The sequence below is a fragment of the Fusarium venenatum genome (assembly GCF_020744135.1).
Source record: "Fusarium venenatum strain MPI-CAGE-CH-0201 chromosome Unknown EDB82scaffold_2, whole genome shotgun sequence".
NCBI classification, from domain to species: Eukaryota; Fungi; Ascomycota; class Sordariomycetes; order Hypocreales; family Nectriaceae; genus Fusarium; species Fusarium venenatum.
This window is the reverse complement of record NW_027072130.1, coordinates 2,239,236-2,265,610: the sequence shown is the minus strand read 5'-3', so window position 1 is coordinate 2,265,610 and position 26,375 is coordinate 2,239,236. Positions and strand designations below refer to the sequence as shown.

The 26,375-nt window shown below is 49.2% G+C and overlaps 9 protein-coding genes across 9 annotated transcripts; 4 read left to right on the top strand and 5 right to left on the bottom strand.

Moving 5' to 3' along the window:
- The first annotated feature begins 1,728 nt into the window (after positions 1 to 1,728).
- On the top strand, positions 1,729 to 6,675 carry EDB82DRAFT_140070 (uncharacterized protein). The gene is made up of 2 exons (XM_065607053.1): positions 1,729 to 6,080; positions 6,132 to 6,675. Exons 1-2 carry the CDS (start codon positions 1,926 to 1,928, stop codon positions 6,585 to 6,587), a joined length of 4,611 nt encoding a protein of 1,536 aa, XP_065464588.1. The 5' UTR covers positions 1,729 to 1,925; the 3' UTR covers positions 6,588 to 6,675.
- Positions 6,676 to 7,433: 758 nt separating this feature from the next.
- EDB82DRAFT_496075 (casein kinase II regulatory subunit-domain-containing protein) lies at positions 7,434 to 8,645 on the bottom strand. Its single transcript, XM_025733626.2, has one exon. It carries the CDS (start codon positions 8,558 to 8,560, stop codon positions 7,817 to 7,819), a length of 744 nt encoding a protein of 247 aa, XP_025584513.2. The 5' UTR covers positions 8,561 to 8,645; the 3' UTR covers positions 7,434 to 7,816.
- Positions 8,646 to 8,657: 12 nt separating this feature from the next.
- On the bottom strand, positions 8,658 to 9,396 carry EDB82DRAFT_496073 (casein kinase II beta subunit). Its single transcript, XM_065608527.1, has one exon. It carries the CDS (start codon positions 8,918 to 8,920, stop codon positions 8,708 to 8,710), a length of 213 nt encoding a protein of 70 aa, XP_065464587.1. The 5' UTR covers positions 8,921 to 9,396; the 3' UTR covers positions 8,658 to 8,707.
- Positions 9,397 to 9,535: 139 nt separating this feature from the next.
- On the top strand, positions 9,536 to 10,753 carry EDB82DRAFT_140009 (uncharacterized protein). Its single transcript, XM_025733625.2, has one exon. The coding sequence runs from the start codon at positions 9,681 to 9,683 to the stop codon at positions 10,725 to 10,727; it is 1,047 nt and encodes a 348-aa protein (XP_025584512.1). The 5' UTR covers positions 9,536 to 9,680; the 3' UTR covers positions 10,728 to 10,753.
- Positions 10,754 to 11,983, bottom strand: EDB82DRAFT_140013 (uncharacterized protein). Its single transcript, XM_025733624.2, has 2 exons — positions 11,736 to 11,983; positions 10,754 to 11,588 (listed from the first exon to the last, which is right to left on the bottom strand). Exons 1-2 carry the CDS (start codon positions 11,786 to 11,788, stop codon positions 10,781 to 10,783), a joined length of 861 nt encoding a protein of 286 aa, XP_025584511.1. The 5' UTR covers positions 11,789 to 11,983; the 3' UTR covers positions 10,754 to 10,780.
- Positions 11,984 to 12,031: 48 nt separating this feature from the next.
- On the bottom strand, positions 12,032 to 14,505 carry EDB82DRAFT_496070 (RanGTP-binding protein-domain-containing protein). The gene is made up of 3 exons (XM_065608526.1): positions 14,033 to 14,505; positions 13,904 to 13,938; positions 12,032 to 13,817 (listed from the first exon to the last, which is right to left on the bottom strand). The coding sequence occupies exons 1-3, from the start codon at positions 14,210 to 14,212 to the stop codon at positions 12,179 to 12,181; spliced, it is 1,854 nt and encodes a 617-aa protein (XP_065464586.1). The 5' UTR covers positions 14,213 to 14,505; the 3' UTR covers positions 12,032 to 12,178.
- Positions 14,506 to 14,803: 298 nt separating this feature from the next.
- On the top strand, positions 14,804 to 17,953 carry EDB82DRAFT_496065 (P-loop containing nucleoside triphosphate hydrolase protein). The gene is made up of 3 exons (XM_025733622.2): positions 14,804 to 15,564; positions 15,634 to 17,375; positions 17,573 to 17,953. The coding sequence occupies exons 1-3, from the start codon at positions 15,216 to 15,218 to the stop codon at positions 17,624 to 17,626; spliced, it is 2,145 nt and encodes a 714-aa protein (XP_025584509.1). The 5' UTR covers positions 14,804 to 15,215; the 3' UTR covers positions 17,627 to 17,953.
- Positions 17,954 to 18,808, bottom strand: EDB82DRAFT_496061 (uncharacterized protein). The gene has a single exon (XM_065608525.1). The coding sequence runs from the start codon at positions 18,322 to 18,324 to the stop codon at positions 18,061 to 18,063; it is 264 nt and encodes an 87-aa protein (XP_065464585.1). The 5' UTR covers positions 18,325 to 18,808; the 3' UTR covers positions 17,954 to 18,060.
- Positions 18,809 to 22,889: 4,081 nt separating this feature from the next.
- EDB82DRAFT_139705 (phosphoenolpyruvate carboxykinase-domain-containing protein) lies at positions 22,890 to 25,907 on the top strand. Its single transcript, XM_065607052.1, has 6 exons — positions 22,890 to 23,139; positions 23,272 to 23,320; positions 23,376 to 23,451; positions 23,510 to 23,676; positions 23,765 to 23,798; positions 24,499 to 25,907. The coding sequence occupies exons 1-6, from the start codon at positions 23,037 to 23,039 to the stop codon at positions 25,840 to 25,842; spliced, it is 1,773 nt and encodes a 590-aa protein (XP_065464584.1). The 5' UTR covers positions 22,890 to 23,036; the 3' UTR covers positions 25,843 to 25,907.
- The last annotated feature ends 468 nt before the right edge of the window (positions 25,908 to 26,375 follow it).

Genomic DNA, 26,375 nt, shown 5'->3' with positions numbered 1-26,375 from the left:
GACCGGATCGAAACTGTCGGGCCAAAGGCTTCGATCCGCGCCTAGATTGAGAATTGTCCGCATCATAAAGGTAACTAAATGAAGCAACAAGAGTTAGGATCAGTAGTGTCGCTCAACCTTAGTAGTATGAAACTCGCACACTAAGTTAGCATTTCTCATGTTAGATTAGCCCATTATTTATGGGTCTCGATCCAAGAAGCACAGGTCTCATTAGGTGAGCTGTGCGTCTGTCTCGTCAAAAGTCAAGGTTTTTTTGTCCTTTGTACGATTTGTCGATCTCGCTTCTTGTGCCCGCAAGGATTACACATACTATAGATAATTCTTATAGGAATGCCTAGGAATGATTGTGGTGCATCTCAGGTTGAGAGAAAGGACTATTTGTCGGGCCAGACTGAATGAGCAACTATATTCATAGATAATCCGAGGGCAATACGGACCAGTTCTCAAAAGACTGATTAATTGTTGTACACTGACTGTGACGCAGGGTCGTGGGGTCATCGAAACCACCAAGACTTCATTCACTATGAGAACCCTTCCTTTCCGACACGGAAAAATCCATGATGCCGGAACACAAGCTCATTACGGCACAGGAACTCGGAGGAAAACAAAATAAGAGTTAACACGTTGTCAGTCCAACAACTATTTCTTCAGGATACAATGGACCAAAGGCCTTCAGCTCGTTTGTTAGGGATAGTAAGTGGGCACTTCACACTCCATGGCAAAAGGCCAGGGAGGGGGCTGTAGGTACTGTAACGTAGAGTACACAATAGAATAAGATGGGATTTCAAGGGATAAGGATGGGATTTTGAGCGGTCTTGGCAGCGCAATCCGGTCTTCTGCTCATTGAGGGGAGAGAAAATGGTAGAGATCGACAGAGCTAACAAGGCGAGAGATGACCCATTGGTAGGGAAGTCCTTGCCAGGCTTGCCTTCAGGCTCTGTCCCATTTCCACTTGACCTTCCAGCCCTTCTCCACTTCTGCCCTTGTAGTCCCGGGCCACTCTTGCCTCCCCTCAGACTGCAGGTGCAGGCTGCCCAGCCCAGTTCAGTGAAGTATATACAGTAGCTAAGTAGGAGGAGCAAGGATTAGGTGGGATACGGTTGGGGTTCCCTGGGCTAACACCTGAAATCCATCATAGGTACAAACGTACTGCTGTACTGTAGGGCCACACTGTACATTTGCCACCTCCACACAACCAACCTACAACACCTTACTCTTACAGTTTAACATCTTGTCCCCTCAGCCAAAAGCTGCTACCAACTGGTACAGTAAATTATTCGTCGCCCTGCTCCGTCCTATCTCGCCTCGTTTCGACTCTTCCTTTTCTCTCGAGCCCAGAGTGGCATTACGTATCAATAGCAGGTCAAGTCGCCTTGCCACTCAAGATTCTTCGTCACTCTTTCCACATTGGGTATTCGTCTTCGCAACCCTTTCGCCATCCATCGCCGTTGATTCGAATTGTGATAGCTTCTGTTTCTCACTACCTACTGTTTGGTCTACCGATCTCGGCCCCCTGTTGATCTTGCATTGAAGCCTCGTCACTCCTGCATCTGGACCCTTACTTTTCTATTTTATCGATTTTACAGTACTGTTATTGCATTGTAGCCCACGTCGCTGCTCCTGTCAAAGTCAAGCCCTCGCCAACGACCACGACTATCACAACTACGACGAACACGAGAGCCGATCCCTTTTTACTATTTTTCCTAGTTCCGACTGGCCATCCTCAATTCTTTGATCTTGTGAGATTCTCTGCCGACACCCTTCACTGGTATCACAGGCCATCACGGGGATGCGCGACACTACGTGACAGGATCGTCCTCATCTCCCGCTCGAGTACCATCTCTAGCACCCTCGTCAACTTCTGAGCTCTCATCGTTTCAATTTCAGCTTCGCAAGTATTAGGTTAGCGACCAGTAAACGCCATAATGGATGTGCCGCACGATAAAGAGAGCCAGGACACCAGTCAACCTGAACAAAATGGCCATGAAGAACAGCAACACAACCCCTCACCTACCGCTCTGCCTTCTGAGTCTTATCCTCCTCCACCTCAGTCCTCGACGGCATCTTCATCAACCCAGCGGCCCAGCGGCCCAGAAAGTCTGCCCGGTCTTCGTACAAACACCCACAACGACGCAACGCCCACCCGCACGACTCGAGCTGCCTCGTCTGCTGCCCCCAGCGAGCAGAACAGTGTCTCCAACTCGGAGCCACCGTTTTCGCCCTGGAGTGTCGATTCAGAGAAGCAATTGGGCTATCACTCCACAGCTTCGGATGTTTCTGGGGACCGAGTCTTTCCTATAAGATCCGTCATTAGCGTCGACCCTAGCTCCAGTAAGATAACCAGCAACGATTACTTCCATGCCTTGCCTCAGCGCGATGGCCAGAGCATTCCTATCAAAATCCCAAGTGCGCCTCGAGCTGACACAGGGCTAGATCTGAGACGTTCAGATACAGTCCCAGCGAATTACCACTCACGAGCCCACAGCGAACGCATCGACGTTTTAATGCGAAGGAAGAACACAATGAGCGGGCCTATGTCGAGCATCCAGCTAGATGCAAACCGCCACGGAAGCAGTACGGTCCCTTTAGAATTTGATATATCGACGTCAGACAACGAGGCAGACGCAGATGCAAACACAGAAACCGAAGAATCGGGGGTAATAGGCCATGGCTCGGCGAACGTTTCAGCGGGAGGGATTGAACCCGATGCTTCTTCTGCCGGGTTCTCCAGTGCTGATGTCTCACATGTAACTGCTCGGTTTACCCACGTTGTGACTGACGATGGCCATGCGGTCATCACTGGTCGTGACGGTGTCCTTCAGCGTTGTGAGGACGAACCAATCCACGCTCCTGGTGCTGTTCAAACTTTCGGTGTTCTCGTTGCTCTTCGCGAAGAGAACGATGGTTGCTTTGTTGCCCGATACGTCAGCGAGAATTCCGTTCGTATGCTGGGCTATACACCGAAACAATTATTTCAACTCAAGAATTTCCTCGACATCTTAACGGAAGAGCAACAGGATAATCTTCTTGACCACATCGATTTCATTCGTGATGAAGACGCAGATCCCGCTGTCAATGGACCCGAGGTTTTCAGCTTATCGATCCGACCCCCCAAATGCAAGAGCACAAAGCTTTGGTGCGCAATCCATATAAATCCGGCACATCCTGATTTGATAATCTGCGAGTTCGAGTTGGACGATGACGTCGAATATCCTTTACGACCTGCGGATGAAATGACACCAGACACCCCCCATGACACGTTACAATCGAACCCAACTTTGGAGGAGATAGAAGACAGCACAGAGGTTCTTAGTAAGCCTTTGAGGATACTAAGGAGTGCAAGAAAGAGACGAGGCGAACAAGGCGCCATGCAAGTTTTTGACATCATGTCTCAAGTCCAGGAACAACTTTCATCTGCCCCGAACCTTGAGGCCTTCCTCAAGGTCCTGGTGGGCATAGTCAAAGAATTGACTGGCTTCCATCGCGTCATGATCTACCAGTTTGACTCCTCGTTCAACGGCAAGGTTGTGACAGAACTTGTCGATACATCCATGACAAGGGATTTATACAAAGGCCTCCACTTCCCAGCATCAGACATTCCACGACAAGCTCGCGACCTCTATAAGCTCAACAAAGTACGGTTACTCTACGACCGCGATCAAGACACCTCCAGAATTGTTTGCCGAACAAAAGAAGACCTCGACATTCCGTTGGATATGAGCCACTGCTATTTGCGAGCCATGTCGCCTATTCATATCAAATACCTGAAAAACATGGCTGTAAGATCCTCCATGTCGATATCAATTAACGCTTTCAACGAACTATGGGGTCTCATTTCTTGCCATTCCTATGGAAATCACGGGATGCGAGTGTCTTTTCCTATTCGCAAAATGTGTCGTCTGGTGGGAGATACTGCATCCAGAAATATCGAGAGACTGTCTTACGCCTCACGACTACAAGCTCGCAAGCTGATCAACACCGCACCTACAGACAAGAACCCTTCTGGGTATATCATTGCGTCCTCGGAGGATCTATTGAAGTTGTTCGATGCCGATTTTGGTTTGCTATCAATCAAGGGTGAGACCAAACTCATGGGACCTGTTGAACAGAGCCAAGAAGCACTCGCCATGTTGGAGTATCTCAGAATGCGTCAACTTACCTCTGTTGTTGCATCACAAGACGTCAGAGAGGACTTCCCCGATCTGCGATATCCACCTGGTTTTCAACTTGTCGCTGGGTTACTCTACGTACCACTGAGTGTTGGCGGCAACGACTTCATTGTCTTCTTCCGCAAAGGCCAAATTAAAGAAGTCAAGTGGGCTGGCAATCCCTACGAAAAGTTTGTTCGTGAGGGTACTGCCGGCTATCTCGAGCCAAGGAAGAGTTTCAAAACTTGGCACGAGACTGTTGTTGGTAAATGCAGAGAATGGAATGAGGAGCAGGTAGAGACTGCGGCTGTTCTCTGTCTCGTTTACGGTAAATTTATCGAAGTTTGGAGACAAAAGGAGAAGGCTTTGCAGAGCAGCAAGCTAACCCGACTATTACTTGCTAATTCTGCCCATGAAGTTCGAACCCCTCTAAATGCTATCATCAACTATCTAGAGATTGCCCTCGAGGGTAGTCTAGATCAGGAAACTCGCGACAACTTGGCTAGGTCTCATTCCGCATCCAAGTCCTTGATTTACGTCATCAATGACCTATTGGATTTGACGAAAACCGAGGAAGGGCAGAATTTGGTCAAAGATGATGTGTTCGATCTTGCCAGCTGTATTAGAGAGGCAACCAGCCCTTTTCTGAACGATGCGAAGCGAAAGGGAATCCATTACACAGTCGTCCAACACCCCGGATTGCCTCAGTTTGTAAAAGGGGATGAACGACGAATTCGTCAGGCACTCTCCAATGTAACAGCAAATGCTGTTGCTCATACGCACAAAGGCCATGTCAAGGTGGAAGTTTTTGTGTCCGAGATCAGAGATCAGCAGGTCGTTGTTGACTTTGTCATCGAGGACTCTGGCATCGGCATGAGTGCAGGTCAGCTTGACACCCTATTCCGGGATCTTGAACAGGTCAGCTCAGAGGACGCACCTACATCAAGCTCATTGGATGAGATGCCTCGTGAAATGCGTACTCTAGGACTAGGCCTTGCCGTAGTTGCGCGTATCGTTCGCAACATGGACGGGCAGCTTCGCTTGAAATCAGAAGTCGGCCAAGGATCGAGATTCGTCGTTCAGCTCCCATTCCTCTTATCGAATGAATGCAGCGGTTCTCATCTTGAAGGTGTTCCAGCCGGGCCAGGAAACCAATCCTTCAATAGCAATAGCACTGCCAGTACCGCCCCTGATGCTTTAAGAGCTGTGCCGGAAGGGGAGATAACGCTTGTTGACAGAGCTAGTACTATGGCTTCTGCCGGTGATGTATCGCTCAAGGGCAGTGGGGCAAGTCAACGTAGCATGGGCAGCCATACAAGTCACGGCAGCCGTGGTAGTCGGGGTAGCCACCAGAGTGATGCCGATCGACTTATCGATGCAATTCAGACGCCACTGTCTCTAAATGAACGGGAAGGCACCGAGTTTCCCATTCAAGGGGGAAGGGACTTACGAACAAACACCATGCGCCCTGAGTCTCGCGGAGCTGTTAGCCTTGGTGGTCGATCTGCCAGCCCGTCCAATAGGCGGTCTCAAAGTCCCGTTTCGACTAAACCTCGTAGCGAGCCCGGCAGCACCGAAGTCATGGATTCAAAAACCCCAATCCGTGCAGTCAAGATGCCAGATGACTACACTGATATGCCTCAAAAGCCACAACCTAGTGAGCAATCTCGTATTCTTTTCGAGATGAAAACCAACGATCGTCCGGTAGCCAAGGCTGGTACAGAAAGCGTTACTAGTGCAGGAACTCAGATGACTGAGCAGCAGCACCTCCAAGTTCTTGTGGCTGAAGATGATCCAATCAACATGAAAATACTGAGGAAGCGTCTCGAGAGGGTGGGCCATGGTGTGCACCATACTGTAAATGGCGAGGATTGTGCTGCAGCTTATCGTGAAAGGTCAAAGGAGTTCGACATTGTCCTGATGGATATGCAGGTGAGTTATCCGAGTCATAACTAAATGCGCATGGTCACTAACAAGAATAAGATGCCTATCGTCGACGGCCTCACAAGTACCAAGATGATCAGATCAATGGAAGCTTCTGCAGATCATCACGGCCACTCAGCATTGGCTAACATCAACCATCGCATCCCCGTCTTCGCTGTCTCGGCCTCGCTCGTTGAGCGTGAAAAGCAGAAATATATTGATGCTGGTTTTGATGGATGGATCCTCAAACCGATCGACTTCAAGCGTCTCAACACTCTCCTTGCAGGGATTTCCGATGAAGAGGTTCGCAACTCTTGCTTATACGAACCTGGTCAATGGGAACGTGGAGGTTGGTTCCTCCCAAGGTCCAGGGTGGGCGGCTCAGAGGCCAGTGACGAGATCACGCCAAGGGCCGAGCACGATGCGAAGGACAAGGACATTGGCGAAACTACTGTTATTTCTGAAGACTCGAAAGAAGCGGGCGGTGCTGACAAAGCCAAGCTCGGCGACGCCTGATACAACCCCTTGTTCTTCTGTGTAAAAGGGAATTCGACAGCACTGAGTCTCGCTCTTGGCGACAAACGTTTTATTCATTGTGCAGATATGGCATGGTGGTGTCTTACCAAAACAACAAGTGATTTTCCAAGGTATTGGCATTCTTCAGTACGACAGTCTTTCACCACTACCTCATATGGTGACTGACTATTCTGCTTTTTCTTGTTTTTTTTTCTTTTGCTTAAACGGTTTTAGCCCCTGGAATATATGCGCTGTACACGATAGATATGATGGAAACGGAACTGGTAACTGGCGTTCGGGACCTTCAGGAGTGTACAATTCATCATGCCAATGCAGTTTGGTGTTGCAGGGTTTCTCTGTCAGTGCAAGCAAGAAGGCCGTTGCACAGCATGAGCATTACAATGGCCGAGCCCCTCTCCTTTCTTCCATTTCTCCCCTTTCCTTTTTATCAGCATAGAACGGGTGGCAGATAAGGGCCATGATGTATACGATTAGCATGGGTTCTGAAGGCAGGGTGTTTGGTGATAGGCTGTTTTTTTTTTTTTTCCTGCTTTTACTACTTCATCTTATTCACTAGTTGTGCTTCTACTCAATGAAATGAGCTAGTGAATGAATTCATGATGAGAAGAGGAGGACCTTGAGTTTGGCTGACTTATTGAGTCACAGCGGGATGAGATGGGAGTACACATGACATACATGCAATCGCCCAGGTTTGGCGAATTGTTTTGTATCGCGTGAGAACGAACAGAATAGGGAACAGCATGCATGCATCTATCCACAAAAGTCATGCTTACAAACAAGTCTACGAAAAATAATACACGACAAGTTGAACGATCCAAGCAAGAACACAGTTCAGACTGAGTCCTGCGTTGTCTTCCACAAGGATTCACAAGAACGAGTTGAGTGATGTTTCATGTGCATTCGTTGTGTATTTTCCATTGCCTACCTCGAACGTTCAACGCCGTCTATGCATTAATTGCAAAACCCAATGGTGCCATTCCACTCCCACATGGCATGTTCTTGTTCTGCTCCTCCTAATACGTCTCTCAAAGTGTCTACGTTTGTTTCCTGTGCTCCCCTTAAACTGTATCGCCAAAATCCAGTCAGTTCAATATCGGGATGTCCATGTTGTGGCAGGCTTTCACCTTCCATACCAACAATCCCGACACGAGCAATGACTGGAGTCGTAAACCTAAATTTTTCAAGGCTAGTCGCGTAACATGACAACTCTACAGCTCCGATTCAGCTCCGTTTGTTGACATGGCCATAGGGCTACCATTTTGGTTTTGTCGTTGGCGAAGGCGAGCGTTTCCAGGTGGGCGTCGACGAACCATGGCTCTACCATTTATGCCAACTTGACCACCGTTGTCGTCATCATCTTCTGAGTCTGGGTTCTGCTCTGCGTAAAGGCGAGCTTCGTCAAGCTCGTTGATGTCTGTCGGCCGCTCGCGAAGCCACTGCATTCTGGGGCCAGATCTGGCTCTCTCAGAAACACGGAATCCGTAGATTCGAGGCTCATATATGCGTTCACGGCCCAGACCAGGACCAATGTTCTTGGCATACATTCCGTTGATAAGACCGTCACCTTCGTTGACGCGAGGGCCGCTGCTAGAGAGCACCTCAATTCCACGCTTCGTCAAGTCATATTCGGGGAAAGTGAGTAGGAAAAGAGAACCAAAGGTGCGGCCGAAGAAGGCACCGTCGACGGTCTGGAAGCGGCTATTGGGCGGGACGTAGACATCTAAACACGATGGACAGAAAAGTTTGACTGTGTCCTCGCCAGGGATATCAGAAAGACCGACAGGTAAAGTACGGGCCTGATCACAGTTCGTCCGGGGACAGCAGCCAAAGTGGCCAAGCTCGTATTTCTCGCTCATTTGCTGGATTCCCGCCCTGGAGCAGATAAAGCGCTGGTGGATAAGGCCGTAGAGCATTTCAGCTGAGGATTCGATGACGGACAAGTCGCTGGCCATGCGGTGGTGCCTTCGTTCGCTGGATGCCCTGGTCAGGCGTTCTGGGTCGGACTCGTTTTCATCCTCTTCCTCCTCTTCTTCCTCCTCGTCCTCATCGTCTTCTGGTTCCACGTCCAAGATCATCTATGGGGCACGATGTTAGCAATTCTATATCCTCGAGTGAAGCCGTGAAATGTCGACGCGTTGGCAAGATAAACATACCTCCAACGCTTCCTTGTACATCGCAACTTGGGTTTGCAAACCAGTCAGGTTGAAGTCATCTTCGATAAACTCCTCCGAGACCTCGGCGAAGTATTCATGCCCAAGCAGGGAACAGAAACTCGAGATCCAGGACTCGGGAACGCCCGATGAGGTTGACATGGTGTCGCTATGGTGGTTGTCGGTTCCGCTGTCGAGGGGCAACGGACGCCAGTGGCGAGGCTGAGGGGGCGCACTGTAGATGCGAGGGGGAAACGGATCGCAATGGGTAGGCGGTGGAAACCAAGCTGTTGCGAGAGCTCTAAACGTGGGGTTGAGGCTCGCGGTGTCGATGGGATAGCTGTGAAGCTACCTTGAGGCGGGGTGATGTTGGTGAGTATTTTGAGGGGCGCAGATTGGATATCGCGAGCCACGAGCACAGGACAAGACGGGACAGGGCACGCAAATACGCTAAGATCGGTTGGTAGGTGGGTGTATGTGATTGCACCAAAATCACTAACAGTAAAGAAAATCAGCGCATTGGGACAAGACCGACTCAAAGTAAGTGAGCGGGCCACCTAGGTTAATGAGAACGAATTGAAGCAATAAATAAACAATGCCGAATGAAATTGTTTTTCTTTTCTGTCGATTTTCACAAGGATTCAACGATTCTGGTGCAACAGAAAGCCCAACCAGGAAAATCCCGATACGGTCTGCATCTGGTTCGGGGGTACATTTCGCCGCATTCCGAACTATGAATCTTAATATAGAAACCATAGATCACCTAACAAAGTACGGATAACAGACGCTGAATGCAGAACATCATGTCGATCATCAATCCTCGAACGGTTAACGGGGCTACAAAATTTGCCAATTCTTTAAATGATGGGCTGTTAAACTGTTTATTTTCTCCGTTACACTCATTGACTAAACTAGGGAAATTATGCCCAAAGTCTTATCTGTTAACTCAAAATGGGTTTGGCATATGTCAAAAACGGCTTCTTCTCGCCGTTATATGAGTGGGAGCGTTTCGTTTGAGAGAAACAAAGTTCCCCAACTGGCACACTTGCCGAAAGAGCACGCTACTGTCAAAATATTCCGTGAGCAATTATTTGAGCGCAAGAAGCCTGTCGTCTTTGGAAAAGAGCATGGTTCTCCGACGCCTCTTCTGCCCGCCTTGAATAAATGGTTCTCCAAAGACCTTAGGAACGCCTCGACAACACTGTCAGAATATTTTTGCCAGTTTCACGATGCCATGGTCCCATACGAAATATACGCTTCAACTCCTGCACAGAAAGAGAGTCTAGTGTTGTTTCGAGACTATCTCGAGAAAGAACAAGCGCAAGACAAGACCATTTCAAGAAGTTGGGACTCATGCTTTGCAGGTTCTACAAATGGCCAGGATTTTTTTCAGCTTCACGCTCCTCTTCGCCTCCTCACTGAGGTATTGGAGTTTAATGATGTTGGCCGGAAGAAAGGGATGCAAGGAATATCCCTATATATTGCTCAGTGTTCGATCGCCGATCTACCTCAAGCTCTGCAGGAAGGTATTCCCACTCCAGAAATAGTATTGCATGCTGGAAAGGGGGATATATATGGCTCCAGCATATGGCTGGGCATAACACCTACTTATACGCCTTTGCATCGGGACCCAAACCCCAATCTGTTCTGCCAACTGTCCGGCACCAAAGTCATCAGACTCATGGCACCAAGGACAGGAGACTGGTTGTTCAGACAGATCCAGGCCGAGCTGCAGAGATCAGGCAATAGCCGCATAAGAACGGACGAAATGATGCAGGGCGAGGAACGAGATAAGCTACACCAGGCCGTTTGGGAAGCTGATCCCGATAAGCCCGTGCCACCAGGGACATACGAGGTCGTGCTTAATCCTGGAGATGCTATGTTCATTCCTACCCATTATTGGCATTCTGTCAAGAGTGTCGGAGAGAGTGGAGATTTGAATGCCTCAGTCAACTGGTGGTTTCGATAAAAATAAATCGAGTAAAATAGAAGTCGCATATGTATATTATCTATAATCCGTTACTACGCTTTACGGGGCTTGCAGATGATCCAATGAACATATCCGCAAGGCCAGAGGAACACGTCACTGCCGCTCTTGACCTCCCACTTGCTTGTGTCAGCACCGCAAGATCGCAACAGACTCTCGACCTCCTCTGGTGTCCGTGTTCGTAGCGCCGAGATGTAGCCATCAAACGTGAGAACAAAAGGCAGGATCGGAATCAAGCACGAGAAGATAAACGTCGCAGGCGATCGCCACTTGAGAGCGAAGAATGGCGCGCTGAGAAACGCGCCAATACCTAGCAACGTAACCATCAACACACTAGCAAGAGAACGGTCTTGAAGCTCAAAGATAGCGAGCCCCTCGCTTGTCTCGACGCTATCGCGTAGGATCGCAGAAGCTAGGTCGTCGTCAAAGTGGTGGAAGGCGAGATTAAACAGTCTAAACGGCTTTGTCCCGTCCTCTCTTCTTACGAGATGCTTCGGAGCTGATGCGGCATCGACAGATTTACGCTCGTACGTCAGAAGCGGGTTCTTCTGGGCGACCTGCTCCCAAGCGTCGACATTGGGGTGAAGATCCGTAAGGATGAAGCGAACAGAGTCCAATCCGTGGGAGCGCAGGTGTGCATTCACTGTCTTTGCTATGGAGGGCGTAGGTCCACCACCGCCGGCACAGAAATCGATAAAGGTGAAGTCGGATAGAGACGTGTTGAGCTCCTTGATCAGGACTTGGGCGCTGAGGCTTGCGGGACTTTGAGACAGAAGAGGCGGGCTAAAGAGCCAAGCACGGGTGAGGCCATCTTGGACACGTGCGCGAAGAAAAGCAGGAAACCTATGATGCGATGTCAGTAAGATAGGGATGCATCATAAAGCTGCTTGTTCAAGCTCAATTGGCTTGAAATTTGGAGGTGAAGCTCAGGTACGAATTGGCTAACGTACATAGCTTGAGAGCTGGTGGAGCTTTGGTTGGAGTACGTACCATGTCTGGTCATCAATCTCAAAGAGATGGAACCGAGGGACGAGAGGAGCCATTTTGGTTGCAATAGGATTCAGAAACTATTTGAATCGCCTGAAAACTTTGTTATCGGTGGAGTTGGGTTGATGCCGGAGCTATATATGTAGGTAAGTTTAAGCTGTAGGATGTGAAACCATATCCTACTACGCGAGTGCCTTAGTAGGTCGGCAGTTTGTTTCAGCCAAAAATGTCGTCACCATCATAGGGTAAGTGAACCTCGACCAAGAAGTACTCGGCAGTTCTCATGGAACTCGACAGTCAGAAGGATTTCATTATGTTTTTATTGCTACGCTCGCTATTGTACGTACATGATACAACCTTATAATACGTTGTTGATCACTGCACTCACTCTTCCAACAGTGTTTTGACCAAATCTCTGTTGTAATTGTTAGGTTTAAGATCATCAACTATCTTGTCGGGGCATCGGTATAAGGGTCAAATCCCATGCGACGCTTTGCCTCGCTTCGGGCCCTCCATTGTGTCTCACCAACCAAACCCGTAGTCGACGTCTCTTCCAGGAAGAATGTCAGGATGTGATCAGGAATAGACAGATGAGACGTTTGCTGAAACTCCTGAAGACTAGCCAGTCGTATCAGCATCTCCATCAAGGATAAGGATGTTGTGATCGCTCCGAATGGTGACCGGGCGACAAAATCCTCTGTCTCGGTTGGTGATGAAATGGCTGCTTGTAAAGAGCTCATCTTCTCAGGGCTACTCAGTGACAGTCTCTTGATCTGATCAACTACCTTCGAATCTAGAGATCTCCTACCACGACGAGGAGTACTGGACTTTGATGTCACTCTTGGCTGATCTAGCCTCGCCGAGTCTAAAGAGTCATCGTCGTCCTCTTCTTCAGGGTCGTCATCGTCGTCTTGTTCCTCATACACCTCGAGAGCCATCCACTCGGGATCAAGATGTGCAGGAAACTTCCACTTGAGATAGTCCTTCGAGGGATGGATAGCGACATTTGAGTCCTCGGCTGCAGGGCGAACAAACTCTCCCAGCAATTGCTTGTCAATGTCTGCCTGGTCGCCGTCCTTACTGGTCAAATCCAATGCCGTACCGTTACTCTCTCTGTCGATTTCCTCGATAAATCCGTTGATATCATCATGCTCTGACCTGGATGGTCCAACTTGAACATCCCTTTTGAGGAGCAGAACCGGTCTTTGCTCGCTGTCGGTAGCTGACCCTATGTTTAAAATCCGTCCTGTATCTGTGTAGAAGATCTTTGACAACTGATGAACAGGTATAGACTCGCGAATGCCTGCATGCGGGATGTCACCGTATGACTGAGTACCACGCTCGTCGTCATGTACGCGTCCATCGTCTAGATCTTCGATAATTTCGAGATGATAGGCGTATTCACCACCACCAGTCGCTTCAGGAAGAGGAAGCGTGTAGTCTTCCAGTGGTACAGCACAATAACCTCGCTGGCTATCGAAATAGGTGTCTCTTCGAGTTCTACAGATGCGCACACGAGCCTTGTGTAGGACCTCTTGCCACAATGGCTTTCGTTCTCCTTCACCCAAGCCGTAGCCTGTACCGACGCTTGACGAACTTGAGGAGTGGTTGTGGGTAGAGATTGTGGTGTCTGTGACATCTGTCGAGCCGTGTGGCATCAGTGCGGATGCATGCCCAAGGAATAGCATATACAAAGAAAGAGTAAATGCTGGACCAATCTGGACGGGTCTTGTTGGATCTTGGGCAAACTGCGTGTCACCGACAGTAAGTAGAGTGCTGGCCTGCAGTAATCTCGAGGGCGATATGCCAGCAGGCAATGATGTTGAAAGGCTCTCCCCAGACGCACTAATAGCCAACTGCAGAAGTGGGATCTCGCGGTCTATTCGCTCTAACAATGCCTTTATCCCGGAAGCGATGGCCAGCAAGTCATCACGACTAACTCGCAATGGCTTCGTTTGGACACGATTACTGCTTGTATCGACAGTAGTGACGGCCTCTATGCGCCGCCCAAGCGAGACGATGTCCTTATGAAGCGACTTCGCAAGGGGAGCAGCTGATTCAAGAAAAACATTGCCTCTTCCTGACCTAGAGTAGTTGAAAATGTCAGAACTAGACTAGGACAAGTAGCTCGAATTAGAGCATTCTAGTTGGTGAGAGAATGGGGTACTTACTTGAACTCGATCAAGTCTATGGCAGGAGAGATGATCTGTGACGCAATAGGCTGGTTAACTTCTATTGGGCCTCAAGTTATGGCCAAGGTATTCTCTCGACTGGCGGTTGGAATTCATGATGTGACGCACCTTTATTTTGTTGTCGAGCTGATTTTGCAAGGATTTGAGCTCGGCATGGACTGCTTTGTCTTCGACCGACTTTAGTAGCCGCGAACATTGACCTATGGCATAGGATGATGTTAAGGCGATACCAGAGCGAATGGCATATCTCATGGCTTGAACGCCAACTGTTGCGAGAAACTCATCCATGACCAGGACAATATAGGCTCGCAGTTATGGAATATCTTATCATGCTGGGAGAGCACTTAAAGTAAAAGAGTCTCCAGAAGGGGAAGCCAATAAAACTCAGAGAAGATTAAAACATAGAGCAAGCCGAGATTGCACGTCCCTGATAAAAAGTTTCCTAAGAGGTTGTATTGCGTTGATTGATTCACTGCACGAAATTGACCACGCCAGCGCATTAGAGCTTTGACTTTTTGCCCTTACAGCGGCGATAGAGGGGCAACGTGTACAGTGCCAGAAAACCAGGATGCCCCTCGTTTTGTATGGCACGTGCTGAGACTTATGGTGGCTGGTGTTGCTACCCAGTTCGTCATAAGGCTTATTTTCAGGCACAGGATGAGTCAAGACGAGTCAAGAGTAAAGTTAACAAGGCTGATGGATAGATTCACTGGGCGTAATATTCAAGGATAGGATCAACAGTCATTGCAAGACAAGCTTCTGCCTGTTCCGTCTCACCAAGTTTGATATATGGGTATGTGCGAAATAAACATTGCGCACAGTAGACACCTACTAAATTGCCCCTCTACCCTCCTGACACTTTTTTCCTTCAGCGTCATGATTGATGGTGGGGCAGTAATTTTTACAACCTAACCTCAACCTGCCCAACTGAACCTTGCCTCTCCCCACCAGAGCACAAGGAAAGTATTCACAGAATACCATCGTTGGGCTTATTCGCTGCCTAAAGATTACATCAATTATCTATTACGCCAGTCTCGGGCGAATACTAGATCGAGGTCCATCCCCTTACTCTGTGCCTTGCATCCAGTCCAGCCTTTCAAAGAACTTGGCATTGTTTTAACCTTAGTGATCGAAACGAGCCCCATTTTCCACAAAACAGGCCGCATATCTAGGGCCTTTTAAATCCGCAACCCCCATTAGACCGCAACGACCGATCGCAAAACCCTCTCCTCTCCTTCACTCACCTCTACAACGCGGCATATCCCACTCTACCGCCGTTAAACGCATCACAATGGCGACCCCTAACTCTTGGGAGGATGATCCCTCTGCTCAGGATGAGAACCTCGCCCAGCAGGCTCAGCAGCAACTTAACATGAACCCCGCCCCCGCGCAAGGCGGCTTCCAACCAAACATCAACTCTTTCCAGCCTGGTGCCGCCGCTTTCACACCAGGCGCCACTTCTTTCCAGCCTGGTCAGCAAGCATACGGAGGATACGCACCTCAATACCAGCAGCAGCAACAATACTACCAGCAAGGCTACTACCCTCAATACGGTGGTGCTCAGCAGGGCTACGGCCAGTACAACCAGGGCTATGGTGGCTACAACCAAGGCCAAGGTCAAGGTCAAGGTCAAAGTTATGGTATGATACTTGCGCCAAAAAATTTGCCCATCACCAGGGTTCATTATATGACTTACTAACATAATATAGGTGGTGGCTACCCTCAATATGGCCAGCAACAACAACAACAGCAGCAACCATCTCAGCAGCCCGCTGCCCCCACGATTGCCCAGCGACCTGCCGCCGATGCCTCCAGCCAACCCGCTGCTACTGCCCCTAAGCCCAAGGTGATCAGCATCAGTGGCGACACTTCTGCTCCCAAACCCAAGGCCAAGGTTCTCTCCATCTCTGGATCCGGTACCGCTACCCCCGTCAAGCAGGAGGAAACCCCCAAGCCTGAGCCCAACGACAAGCCTGAGGCTGGTCAAAAGGCCACAGCCGCCAAGGCCATCGAGAAGACAGGCGAGAAGGCCGGCAAGGCTGCCAGCACTAAGACTTCTGGCAAGACTTCACCAAGCCCTGCTTCTGGACGTAACAGCCCTACTGCTGGTGAGAAGAAGCCGACTGCCCGAGAGATTGATGCTGTCGAGAAGGAGCAGGCTGCCGACGTCGATGAGGAAACACTCAAGGAAATTTACGGCAAGGAGCACGTCAACATCATCTTCATGGGACACGTTGATGCCGGAAAGTCAACTCTGGGTGGTTCGATTCTGTATGCCACCGGTATGGTTGATGAGCGAACCATGGATAAGTACAAGAGAGAGGCCAAGGAACTGGGTCGTGAGTCTTGGTACCTTTCATGGGTTATGGATTTGAACAAGGAGGAGCGAACACAAGGAAAGACTATCGAGGTTGGACGTGGATTCTTTGAGACCGAGAAGCGTCGTTACAGTATCCTTGATGCTCCTGGTCACAAGATGTACGTCCCCAACATGATTGGAGGTGCATCACAGGCCGATGTCGGTATTCTGGTTATTTCCGCCCGAAAGGGTGAGTATGAAACTGGTTTCGAGCGTGGTGGACAGACCCGTGAGCATGCTATGCTTGCAAAGACTCAGGGTGTCAACAAGCTCATCGTTGCCGTTAACAAGATGGATGACCCCACTGTAGAGTGGTCTCAAGAGCGATATACCGAGTGCACATCCAAACTCGCACAGTTTCTTAAGGGTACTGGTTACAACCTCAAGAACGACGTTTACTTCTTGCCAATTGCTGCTCAGCAAATGAAGGGCATCAAGACCCGTATCCCCAAGGAAGACGCTCCCTGGTGGGAGGGTCCCTCGCTGCTCGAGTACCTCGACAGCATGAAGGCGCTTGAGCGTAAGGTCAATGCTCCTTTCATGTTGCCCGTCAATGGCAAGTACCGTGATCTTGGTACAATGGTAGAGGGAAAGATTGAGGCCGGTGTTGTTAAGAAAGGCATGAACATGATCATGATGCCCAACAAGCAAAGTGTTGAGGCTGCCGCCGTCTACGGCGAGCAGGAAGATGAAGTTCAACTGGCTCAATGTGGTGACCAAGTGCGAATTAGACTCAAGGGTATCGAGGAGGACGATATCCTGCCCGGATTCGTGCTGTGCTCACCAAAGCGACTTGTGCACACTGTCACCGAGTTCGAGGCGCAAATTCGCATTTTGGAGCTTAAGAGTATCTTGACCGCTGGCTTCAACTGTGTTCTTCACGTCCACTCCGCCATTGAGGAAGTGACATTCGCTAGCCTTCTACACAAGCTACAAAAGGGAACCAACCGCAAGAGCAAGAACCCACCTACACACGCCAAGAAGGGCGACAGCATTATCGCCCGCATGCAGGTGATTGGCGGAGCAGGCGCTGTGTGCGTGGAGAAGTTCGAGGACTACCCCCAGATGGGTCGCTTCACATTGAGAGACCAGGTAAGTTTACTCACCCCAGCCCCTGTGGCGATATCCATTACACACATTCCCCCATTCTGCTGACCCCATACTTTTGCCGGCTTTATCCCTAGATAACCAGGGGCAAAGGAACCACTACCGAGCATGGTGTGGTGGGAAGAGTCTTGGGGAGTGCTTTCATCATGTAAGAAACAGCGACTAACTTAATATGTACACAGGGACAAACCATCGCTATTGGCAAGATCACAAGGCTCATCTCTGACGAAGCTTAAATGAATTATGATTGTTCTTGAATCACGCTAGGACACGATTATGTGACGCCAAAAAGGATAGTGGCCATTGGCAAAAAGACTAGGGGAATGTAACGGGCATTCACCGCAGTCATCTTCACGAGTCATCACGGTTTTGGCGCCAAGGGAGGAGACATTTTTCAGGAATGCGAGACCAGCATTTATACGACGAAGGCCACTCTTGTTACTTACCAGGAGGAAGTTGAAAACAACGCCACAAAAAGGAGGGATAGTGGGCAATTTGGTGGTGTCGTGCATTTCCTAAACTTCAGGTATATATAGAGAGCCAAGGAGAAAACAAAAAGGAGTTTGATAGTAAAATATTGTGACACTCATCCTTTTGTGCTAAACATGTGTAAACAGGAGACGCCTGTGAGAATGAGCACAGTGACAAAACACGAGCACTTGGCATCATCTCAATTCTTCCATGTTATATCAAACAGGTGTAGAAGAGAGTTCATGGACTGGTACAAGCAGTTGGTGAATGACATAATGCGAGAATGACGAATCTGCGTAGAAGTAGGCGCGTATGAGAGGTCTGGCCGAAGGAAACTGATAGGGCAGTGAGATAGGGGATCCAAGTTAGACCATGACAGTGAAAAGAAAAAGACAAAGTGAACGAAAATGGCAGTCCGAGTTGTTATCGTGAGTTTTGCAAGTAGAGTCGGGAGGCAACCCATGTATACAAAGGAACAACAAAGCCGGTGACTTGCACCCCACCGAGATGCGCATAAAGTCACGATAATGCATATTCTAGGCCTTAATCCGCGTTCGAGTGACCCCAGTTTCAAGTGCCAGATAGAAAACAGGAATAGTTATCTTGATGGACGGTTTCCGAAGTTAGCTAGGTAACTGGGACGGGACGGAAACCCAATGGGGGTGCTTTCTATGTAACAGAGTCACAGGTTTTTCATGGCTAGGATCAGAAAGAATATCAGTGAGAGATATGCGTACGAGAAAAAGCCGGGACGGTCCAAGACAGCGTTCTTGAGACAGACAGTTATCGTCGAGATCTCAAATGAAGATCCGGGATGAACATGGGGAAGGGAGGTAGATTGCGGGTGCGGTTGCGGTTGCGGATGCGGATCCCCATACGGTGCCATGTATATGGACGTGGGCATGAGCATAGAGGTTTTGTAATGTCACACCCGACTAACGTTGTCCATGTTTCGGTTAACTTCCTGACTACTGTGCCCCCGTCAGTCGGCTCCGTTTCGTCCGTATGCCTCCGGTACGCGATGCCAACCACTCGCCCGCTCACCTTGCCCATGCCTGTGCTGCATGCCTCTTGTTTAGTCTCACCTGCAGTTCTCATTATCTCTAATGGAATAATAGGCTGGTGATAACGGATAGGCCTCCATAATGATTACTACCGTTTCGCTTCTCGTTGTACGGAGTAGAAATACTAATATTCTTTCCCGTCCGGCCGTTAAATTCCTGTGGATACAGAACGCGCCTCATTAACGCCTTTGGTACTGGCTAGCTCACATCGTTCAAGCACAATCATGATAATAGTAATATCAAACTAGAACTTCGCCAGCCTCAACTCATCAGCATGCAAAACTGACCCGCCCTGAACCCAATGGTGTTCACAGCGTTCCGTGCACCTCCGGCCTCTCGGTAACCTTCCGAAGAGATTTCTACAATGAGATTATTCTGTCGCAAGGTTTCACTCACCGAGAAGTGGCAGCTTGCCGTATTCTACTAAACCGCATCTCATCTGGCACGCCCCCAACTCCCGATCCGCTGGGCCGCTTCCAGCCAGCAGCCAGCAGCCAGTCTGTCTGCCCCCGCAGGTCAACCCCAGTTCCCCACACGGTTCTTGAGCCCCAGCCGCGGGAACGTACCGACATATTTTATGATGGAGGCTCCGGGCGGGAAAACGGTCAGAAACGGAGGTTCGGATGATGTCGGAACACTCAGAGCACGGTTACTGACAAGGTGAGCACTTGGAGAGGGGTGTCTAGGGTGTGTCTGTTTTCAAGGTGAGGGTCTAGCCAATCAGGCTTGTTTATGTGCTAGCTTTGTCGAAATACGGAGTCGTGTGGAGAGACGCAGCTTGAAAAGTGCAACAGGGGAATGCAAGTTCAAGGTCTGTACGTCACCCAGACCCCAAGAAAGAGGCTACTGACGGTAATGTATTCGCATTATTATCGTGACTGTTGTTTTTGGTCTTGTATTTTGCGTAATGACTGGCACTGTCAAGTCCGAGTTGCGGGGCGAGCAAGCCCTTAGTTCAGGGGCAGTCAAACCGGGATCCAAACCACGAAGATTACCTGGGTACAAGTGTCCGGTAGCAAGGAGTTGGTTGAAATTTTCTTCTCCAAATCGTGACTGGTTTTGACTCGGTAACGAGAGTCATGTGGACCGTCTGTTCCAAAAGTAGGTGTCCCCAGGTTCATGGTCAAAAACCCCAAGTGAAGATAAGAACACAGTCTAGAAGCCTCCACCTTACTCAAAGCTGAACACCACCTACCTAGGCACCATGTGGTGACGGAAATAGGTAGAGTCTCATAAATTTTGTCCTCGTACTCTATCCTTATGCTGTGTTCAGTACCCAACTCTTACCATATGTAGGTACTAACCCAGAAATAGATTCAGTTGCAGATGGTGACTTGGAAATCGTCGATGCTAATTACTGGTCCACTGAGATAATAAGCACTTCCTCGATTGTGAAATTTTAGTCTTCAAGAAGGAAATTGAAGACTGACAAATGTACCAACCTCCTACTCAAAAAGGAATCCGCATTGGCACCTGCAGAAGTTAATTCCCGAAGTTCTCAGTATGGAGAGTATGTAGACTTTCGTGTTGTTTATGTGCAATAGTACTTTGATGCCTTCAAAGCACTTTGAGCTAGCAGATCGTGGGGTAAAACGACGCGACAACCCTAGGGTAGGTGATGAGGCAGGCACTGCATAGTCTCAAGTCTTTCCATTACGATGAGACTTTCTACATCATACACAAATTTGATGCTTGATTAAACATGATTTGCAATATTCCTCTATCATGTTGCTCGTCTTTGCTTAACTTAAACATGTGAATGGCAGAGTGTACAGTACAAACACCAGCCTATACCATCAGCAGCCGGGAATAGCCAAGGTACGTACAAGCACCAAACTAACAACTGTTGCATTGCTTTGGATTTTTCGTTAATGGATCTAGCGTCGATAGCAATGCCTCTTCTCTCCGTACCGTATCCACTGTCTCCGTGTTATTGCTGTCTGCTGACCGATGAGTTTTAGCAGCACAGACAAAGAGTGCATCGTAGACCGAGCTGGGCCTGGGGTGAGGCTCGGTGTCGCTTTTTTCTTTGCTTTTTTCTTCATCTCCTGTTCATCTCCCTTTTCTCTCCACAATTTCAAACTCAGCTCTAGCTCCTTCGACTCAAGGTTATTCCCTTTTTAGTCCTGACCGCCCTCATCCAGTACGCGGTCTTGGCAAGCTTGTTTCCCCATGATCTTGACATGCCTATTGTACCTTTGTACATTGTCTAGACTCTGGATCATGAATGGAAGTTTTGGCCGTATGTTTAATTTGTTGGTCGGCTGACCTGTTACTCAAAAGACATTGACTAGCATGCGCATTACAGTACGTAAAAATTATTGATCTGACTGCAGCCAGACTTCCGGCCTCCCCAGTCTTGGCTCTCGTCGTCCAAGACGAAGTACTTCACGATGGCCACCCACTATCAGTAATGTCCCGTCGTCATCCTTAACGGTATAACCAATGGGTTAAAATCTTTGCATCCAATGCATCCCCACAGCCATGTACTGTTGCGCTGCTCTTCATGCCAGCCATTGCGAGAAAGCAGGCAGTCAAGCCAGCAAGAGGAAATATCATTATCCATATCAGGATCGTGCCAAACTGCCTTGCGACAAAGCAAAAAGAGGGTTGCAGGACTACACCCATACAGAATCTCCAAACTCTAAGGAATTCAATGTCCGTACAAGTTTGACTGGCCTAGCAGTAGCTCTTGTTATACCCCGTACTGCCCCGATGGTAATCAAATATGGATGAGGGGAAACCGGGGACTCGGCCCTTGCCAGGCCCTGTAAGTCGGCGCAGTACGGTACAGTAATAAACGGTAGGCGATCCGATTACGGTGGGTAACATGGTACGGGGCATTCAATAAGAGAATTCACGTCAATACAGCAACGAATCTCAGGAAGAGTTTTCTTCCCAATTAAATTCTACCATGTATATTATGCATGACAATTTATCCATGTAGAAATGGGCTCTGGGAGGTATTCAGTATGTAATTGATATGCAGCCGAGTCTCTTTTTACGGAAGATCGCGGGTATTGAATCGCAGTTATGTTTTAGATTGGGGTCCTGGACCGACGATCATGACGACACATTTGTTCCTGATTGAACTACACGATCCCAAGATGATTGTGGTTTTGCAATAGAATTATAGACACAAGTAATTGTAACAATATATCCTAACAAATTCGGTCAAAGAGAGGTGGCCGGTACAGAGCCCTCAGTATAACAAGATGTGGTGTTTTGATGAATTGGCTGAATATTGTAGACTCGTATATAAGAATATCAGAAGAGAAATAGGCAGGTACTGTCATCATTGTCAACACAAGCAAGCTACATACAAACAAACAAACAAACAAACAACCTGACTATCATCTGCTTTGCTTTTACCAGCAACAACAACGGTAGCGAGGTGAAGAGAGTCTACGTACCTACATACCTACCGTCTTCTGCATACAGTGTCATTCAGTATCCTTTTTACCGTCAACATCGACGTCAAGTGGGCGTTACTGTACCTACCCGTCGTTCGGCATCATCTATAGCGAAGACAGTCTCAGGAATCCATCCATTCGTTCATCCACCCACTCATCTTGCTTGTTTACAATTCCCTGAACCAAGAACCGACGTCTTCCGACATCTTCCTGGCCTGGACTTAGCTTAGTCCAATTCTCCCCGCCAAAACTCTGGCGCTTTCTCCCCTCATTCTTGTCAAGAGTCTGGACGGACGTGGACCGGGGGTTTGGGTTACGTTTTGTGACCCCCTTCCGTCCCGCAACAACCCATCGTAAAGCTGGCTCCCAGACTGTGTCGGGTACATTTGTACCATCCTCATCATGACCTTTCCCGTCCCGTCACCGTCACCTTGACCTTGTCCTTGTACCAAGGAATCTCTTCCGACTTAATATCGTGCCCGTCACCTGCGACGCCTCGTCGGATCCACTACGCGCTTGTCTCTGCCAGTCAGAGCCTAGCCCTCTATCCGTCCCCATCCTACTCCATCCTCGGTTTTGGCCATGGTAAACGGGCACTATCTAAAGTGCCCAGTTTGCGGAGGGCCACACCTTGTATAGCACACCCCAGGGCGTTCACCTTCAAATCTCAAGCTGCTCGTGAAGCTTTTATAAAAGCCATGAATGACCCCGTCTTCAAAACTGCTTCTCTCTATTCAAATACAACTTTCATCAAAGGTCCAGGCTCAAACATCCAGGCTTCAGGAACCGATTTTTTCAAGAGTGAGTCTTGTCTTTACACCTTGGTCGACTTGTCATGATGCCCTCACACAGCCTGTCATTCCCATGATCGAATCTCTACGTCCAATTCTCATCATCACACAATACCAAAACGCAATACTGACCCTGTAGCAGTGCTTCCCAACAACGTTAACAAGACTTCTCTCCACCCTACCGGTGTTACGTATGTTTCCCATGATATGCACATGTTTGCGCATGTCCACTAACATAGACTTCAGCCCTCACCAGGAGCACACCGAGCTGGAACAGGAGCTCCACGACAAGGCTCACATCGATTACGACCGTGTCGCTATTGTAAGAAACATTTTGCGACCCATTCAAAAGTAGCCGGCACTAACATGGCACTACTCAGATCCCCAACCCTTCAGTCGCTGCTCTCTACGAGGATGCTCTCGTCTACGAGACTGGTACCGCTATCACATCCAGCGGTGCCCTGACTGCCTACTCTGGTGCTAAGACTGGTCGATCTCCTCTTGACAAGCGAATTGTCGAGGAGGCTTCTTCCAAGGACAACATTTGGTATGTTAACACCCAAAAATCCGGCAATAGAGTTCCATTGTCGTGTGCATGAGTCGTGGTCATCAGACAGCTAACAAAAAATTACTAGGTGGGGACCTGTTAACAAGCCCATGACTCCTGAGGTAAGAAACATTTGGCGCTCTGCCCAAGCACATTGCACATCATATCCGCCCACATCATCAATTGAGACTTGCTTGCTGTGATATTTGGACTTTTCTCTTCCGATCTCGGTCACAGAAGAAGAATTGCCAATATCACGAGCTTGACGACAACGAGACGAACGAACCGAGACCAAACAAATTGTCTAGACCGACGGGATGGTTTTGTCCATTCCAGCGACCAGACTCTTACAATTGGGGCTACTCCGAGGATACCCGCAGCGTGGGCGTCATGGCTTTGACGGCCTGTCCACTGGTGCTTATTCTCTTACCCAATTGCCTGGTCGCTGGTTGGTACAGCCTGACCGAGTGGTTCTCTAGCGGTTCATTGGCTTAACGCCATGGTACCTGTTCGCTTGGCTTGTTCCCCTGGTCGTTCCGGGGTGGCGCGTCATGGGGTCGGCAATCTTGACCCCGCAGTCTCAGTCCTCACACGCTCACTTTCCTCTCTGGCAATTGTCTGCGGACTCAATCCGAGATGTCTGTCCCGACCCCCGAAGCTGTCAACCGTGCTATGCCCCTCTTTTCTTCCCGTCTACGATTTCTTCCGACCCGGCTGCCTTTAACCCGTTATGGAATGGCGGCCGGATCTCCTTCCCCGAATGATCTCATTCATCGCATAACTTTCTCATTGAAACATTGGCTGACAAAATAATTACTACAGGTCTGGAAGATCAACCGAGAACGTGCTGTCGACTACCTCAACACCCGAAGCCGTATCTATGTCATTGACGGTTTTGCCGGCTGGGACGAGAAGTACCGCATCAAGGTCCGAGTTATCTGCGCCCGCGCCTACCATGCTCTCTTCATGCGAAACATGCTTATCCGACCTACACGAGAGGAGCTCAAGGACTTCCACCCTGACTACACAATCTACAATGCTGGCAAGTTCCCTGCCAACCGATACACCGAGGGTATGACCTCCGGTACATCGGTTGCCATCAACTTCGAGCAGAAGGAGATGGTCATCCTCGGTACTGAGTACGCTGGCGAAATGAAGAAGGGAGTCTTCACTGTTCTTTTCTACGAGATGCCTATCAAGCACAACGTCCTCACCCTTCACTCCTCCGCCAACGAGGGCAAGAATGGCGATGTCACCCTTTTCTTCGGTCTCTCTGGAACTGGCAAGACCACTCTCTCCGCCGACCCCAACCGAGCTCTTATTGGTGACGATGAGCACTGCTGGTCTGACAACGGTGTTTTCAACATCGAGGGTGGTTGCTACGCCAAGACCATTGGTCTGTCTGCTGAGAAGGAGCCCGATATCTACGGCGCTATCCGATACGGTTCCGTCCTCGAGAACGTTGTCTTCGACCCTCTCACCCGTGAGGTCGACTACGACGACGCTACCCTCACTGAGAACACCCGATGCGCCTACCCCATCGAGTACATCTCCAACGCCAAGATTCCTTGCCTCTCCCCCAACTCCCCTTCCAACATCATCCTCCTCACTTGCGACGCCCGTGGTGTCCTGCCTCCTATCTCCAAGCTTGACAGCGCCCAGACCATGTTCCACTTCATCTCTGGTTACACCTCCAAGATGGCCGGTACTGAGGACGGCGTCACTGAGCCCCAGGCTACCTTCTCCAGCTGCTTCGCTCAGCCCTTCCTTGCTCTGCACCCCATGAAGTACGCCAAGATGCTTGCCGACAAGATCGAGACACATAAGGCCAACGCTTGGCTCCTCAACACCGGTTGGGTCGGTGCCGGTTTCGCTCAGGGCGGCAAGCGATGCCCCCTCAAGTACACCCGTGCCATCCTCGACGCCATCCACTCTGGCGAGCTCGCCAACGTTGAGTACGAGAACTACGGTGTCTTCAACCTCCAGGTCCCCAAGACCTGCCCCAACGTTCCTTCAGAGCTCCTCAACCCTTCCAAGGCTTGGACCGCTGGCGAGGACAGCTTCAACACCGAGGTTGTCAAGCTCGGCAAGCTCTTCCGCGAGAACTTCGCCAAGTACGAGAGCGAGGCCACCGAGGATGTCGTCAAGGCTGGCCCCGTTGTCTAAGGAAAAGGATAAGAAGGGGAAAAAAGGGAAAGCGATCTTTTTTTTGTGATGAATTTGAGCAACTGTTTACCATTTGGGTCCGGCGTCATTACATGGCGGCCATCAACCGGCTGCCCTCTTTTTTTAATTTTATATATCTGAAGGGTTTTCTTTTACATGGCATGAGATTGTATGTAATGTAAGCATGAACAGCTTTACGATTCTGCAATAGAAAAGTATATATCTTCTACACTTTGGCTTCCGAGCTGTCTCCTGTGAATGTTTAAAAAATACACCAATAATGTCCACAAAACGACTTGATTCAACAACCCTGGATACCTTTGCAACGTAATGATCGTTGGCCATCTTTTATAACCTGACAAGTCTTGATTTGGGGAGGATAGGACAGAGGATAAATGCCTGCGAGTTGGAAATCATCGAGCTATACTTTCATTAAATCATTAGATTGGTACATTAGCACCTGCTTTCCTAATACCCTGAACGAGGCAATCTATTATACACCATTTAGGGGCCTCAGGGTATCAGAAAAACTG

Bases quoted from the DNA above. Each gene is read 5' to 3' on its own strand.
- EDB82DRAFT_496075 (XM_025733626.2), bottom strand. From the start codon at position 8,560: ATGGCCAGCGACTTGTCCGTCATCGAATCCTCAGCTGAAATGCTCTAC.
- EDB82DRAFT_139705 (XM_065607052.1), top strand. From the start codon at position 23,037: ATGAATGACCCCGTCTTCAAAACTGCTTCTCTCTATTCAAATACAACT. The intron at 23,321-23,375 runs GTATGTTTCCCA...CATAGACTTCAG, and splicing joins CTCCACCCTACCGGTGTTAC to CCCTCACCAGGAGCACACCG. The intron at 23,452-23,509 runs GTAAGAAACATT...GGCACTACTCAG, and splicing joins ATTACGACCGTGTCGCTATT to ATCCCCAACCCTTCAGTCGC.
- EDB82DRAFT_496061 (XM_065608525.1), bottom strand. From the start codon at position 18,324: ATGGGTTGCCTCCCGACTCTACTTGCAAAACTCACGATAACAACTCGG.
- EDB82DRAFT_496070 (XM_065608526.1), bottom strand. From the start codon at position 14,212: ATGGATGAGTTTCTCGCAACAGTTGGCGTTCAAGCCATGAGATATGCC. The intron at 13,939-14,032 runs GTGCGTCACATC...ATTGCGTCACAG, and splicing joins AGCTCGACAACAAAATAAAG to ATCATCTCTCCTGCCATAGA. The intron at 13,818-13,903 runs GTAAGTACCCCA...CAACTACTCTAG, and splicing joins ATAGACTTGATCGAGTTCAA to GTCAGGAAGAGGCAATGTTT.
- EDB82DRAFT_496073 (XM_065608527.1), bottom strand. From the start codon at position 8,920: ATGTCAACCTCATCGGGCGTTCCCGAGTCCTGGATCTCGAGTTTCTGT.
- EDB82DRAFT_496065 (XM_025733622.2), top strand. From the start codon at position 15,216: ATGGCGACCCCTAACTCTTGGGAGGATGATCCCTCTGCTCAGGATGAG. The intron at 15,565-15,633 runs GTATGATACTTG...AACATAATATAG, and splicing joins AGGTCAAGGTCAAAGTTATG to GTGGTGGCTACCCTCAATAT. The intron at 17,376-17,572 runs GTAAGTTTACTC...ATATGTACACAG, and splicing joins GCTTCACATTGAGAGACCAG to GGACAAACCATCGCTATTGG.
- EDB82DRAFT_140070 (XM_065607053.1), top strand. From the start codon at position 1,926: ATGGATGTGCCGCACGATAAAGAGAGCCAGGACACCAGTCAACCTGAA. The intron at 6,081-6,131 runs GTGAGTTATCCG...AACAAGAATAAG, and splicing joins TTGTCCTGATGGATATGCAG to ATGCCTATCGTCGACGGCCT.
- EDB82DRAFT_140009 (XM_025733625.2), top strand. From the start codon at position 9,681: ATGCCCAAAGTCTTATCTGTTAACTCAAAATGGGTTTGGCATATGTCA.
- EDB82DRAFT_140013 (XM_025733624.2), bottom strand. From the start codon at position 11,788: ATGGCTCCTCTCGTCCCTCGGTTCCATCTCTTTGAGATTGATGACCAG. The intron at 11,589-11,735 runs GTACGTACTCCA...ATCGCATCATAG, and splicing joins GAGATTGATGACCAGACATG to GTTTCCTGCTTTTCTTCGCG.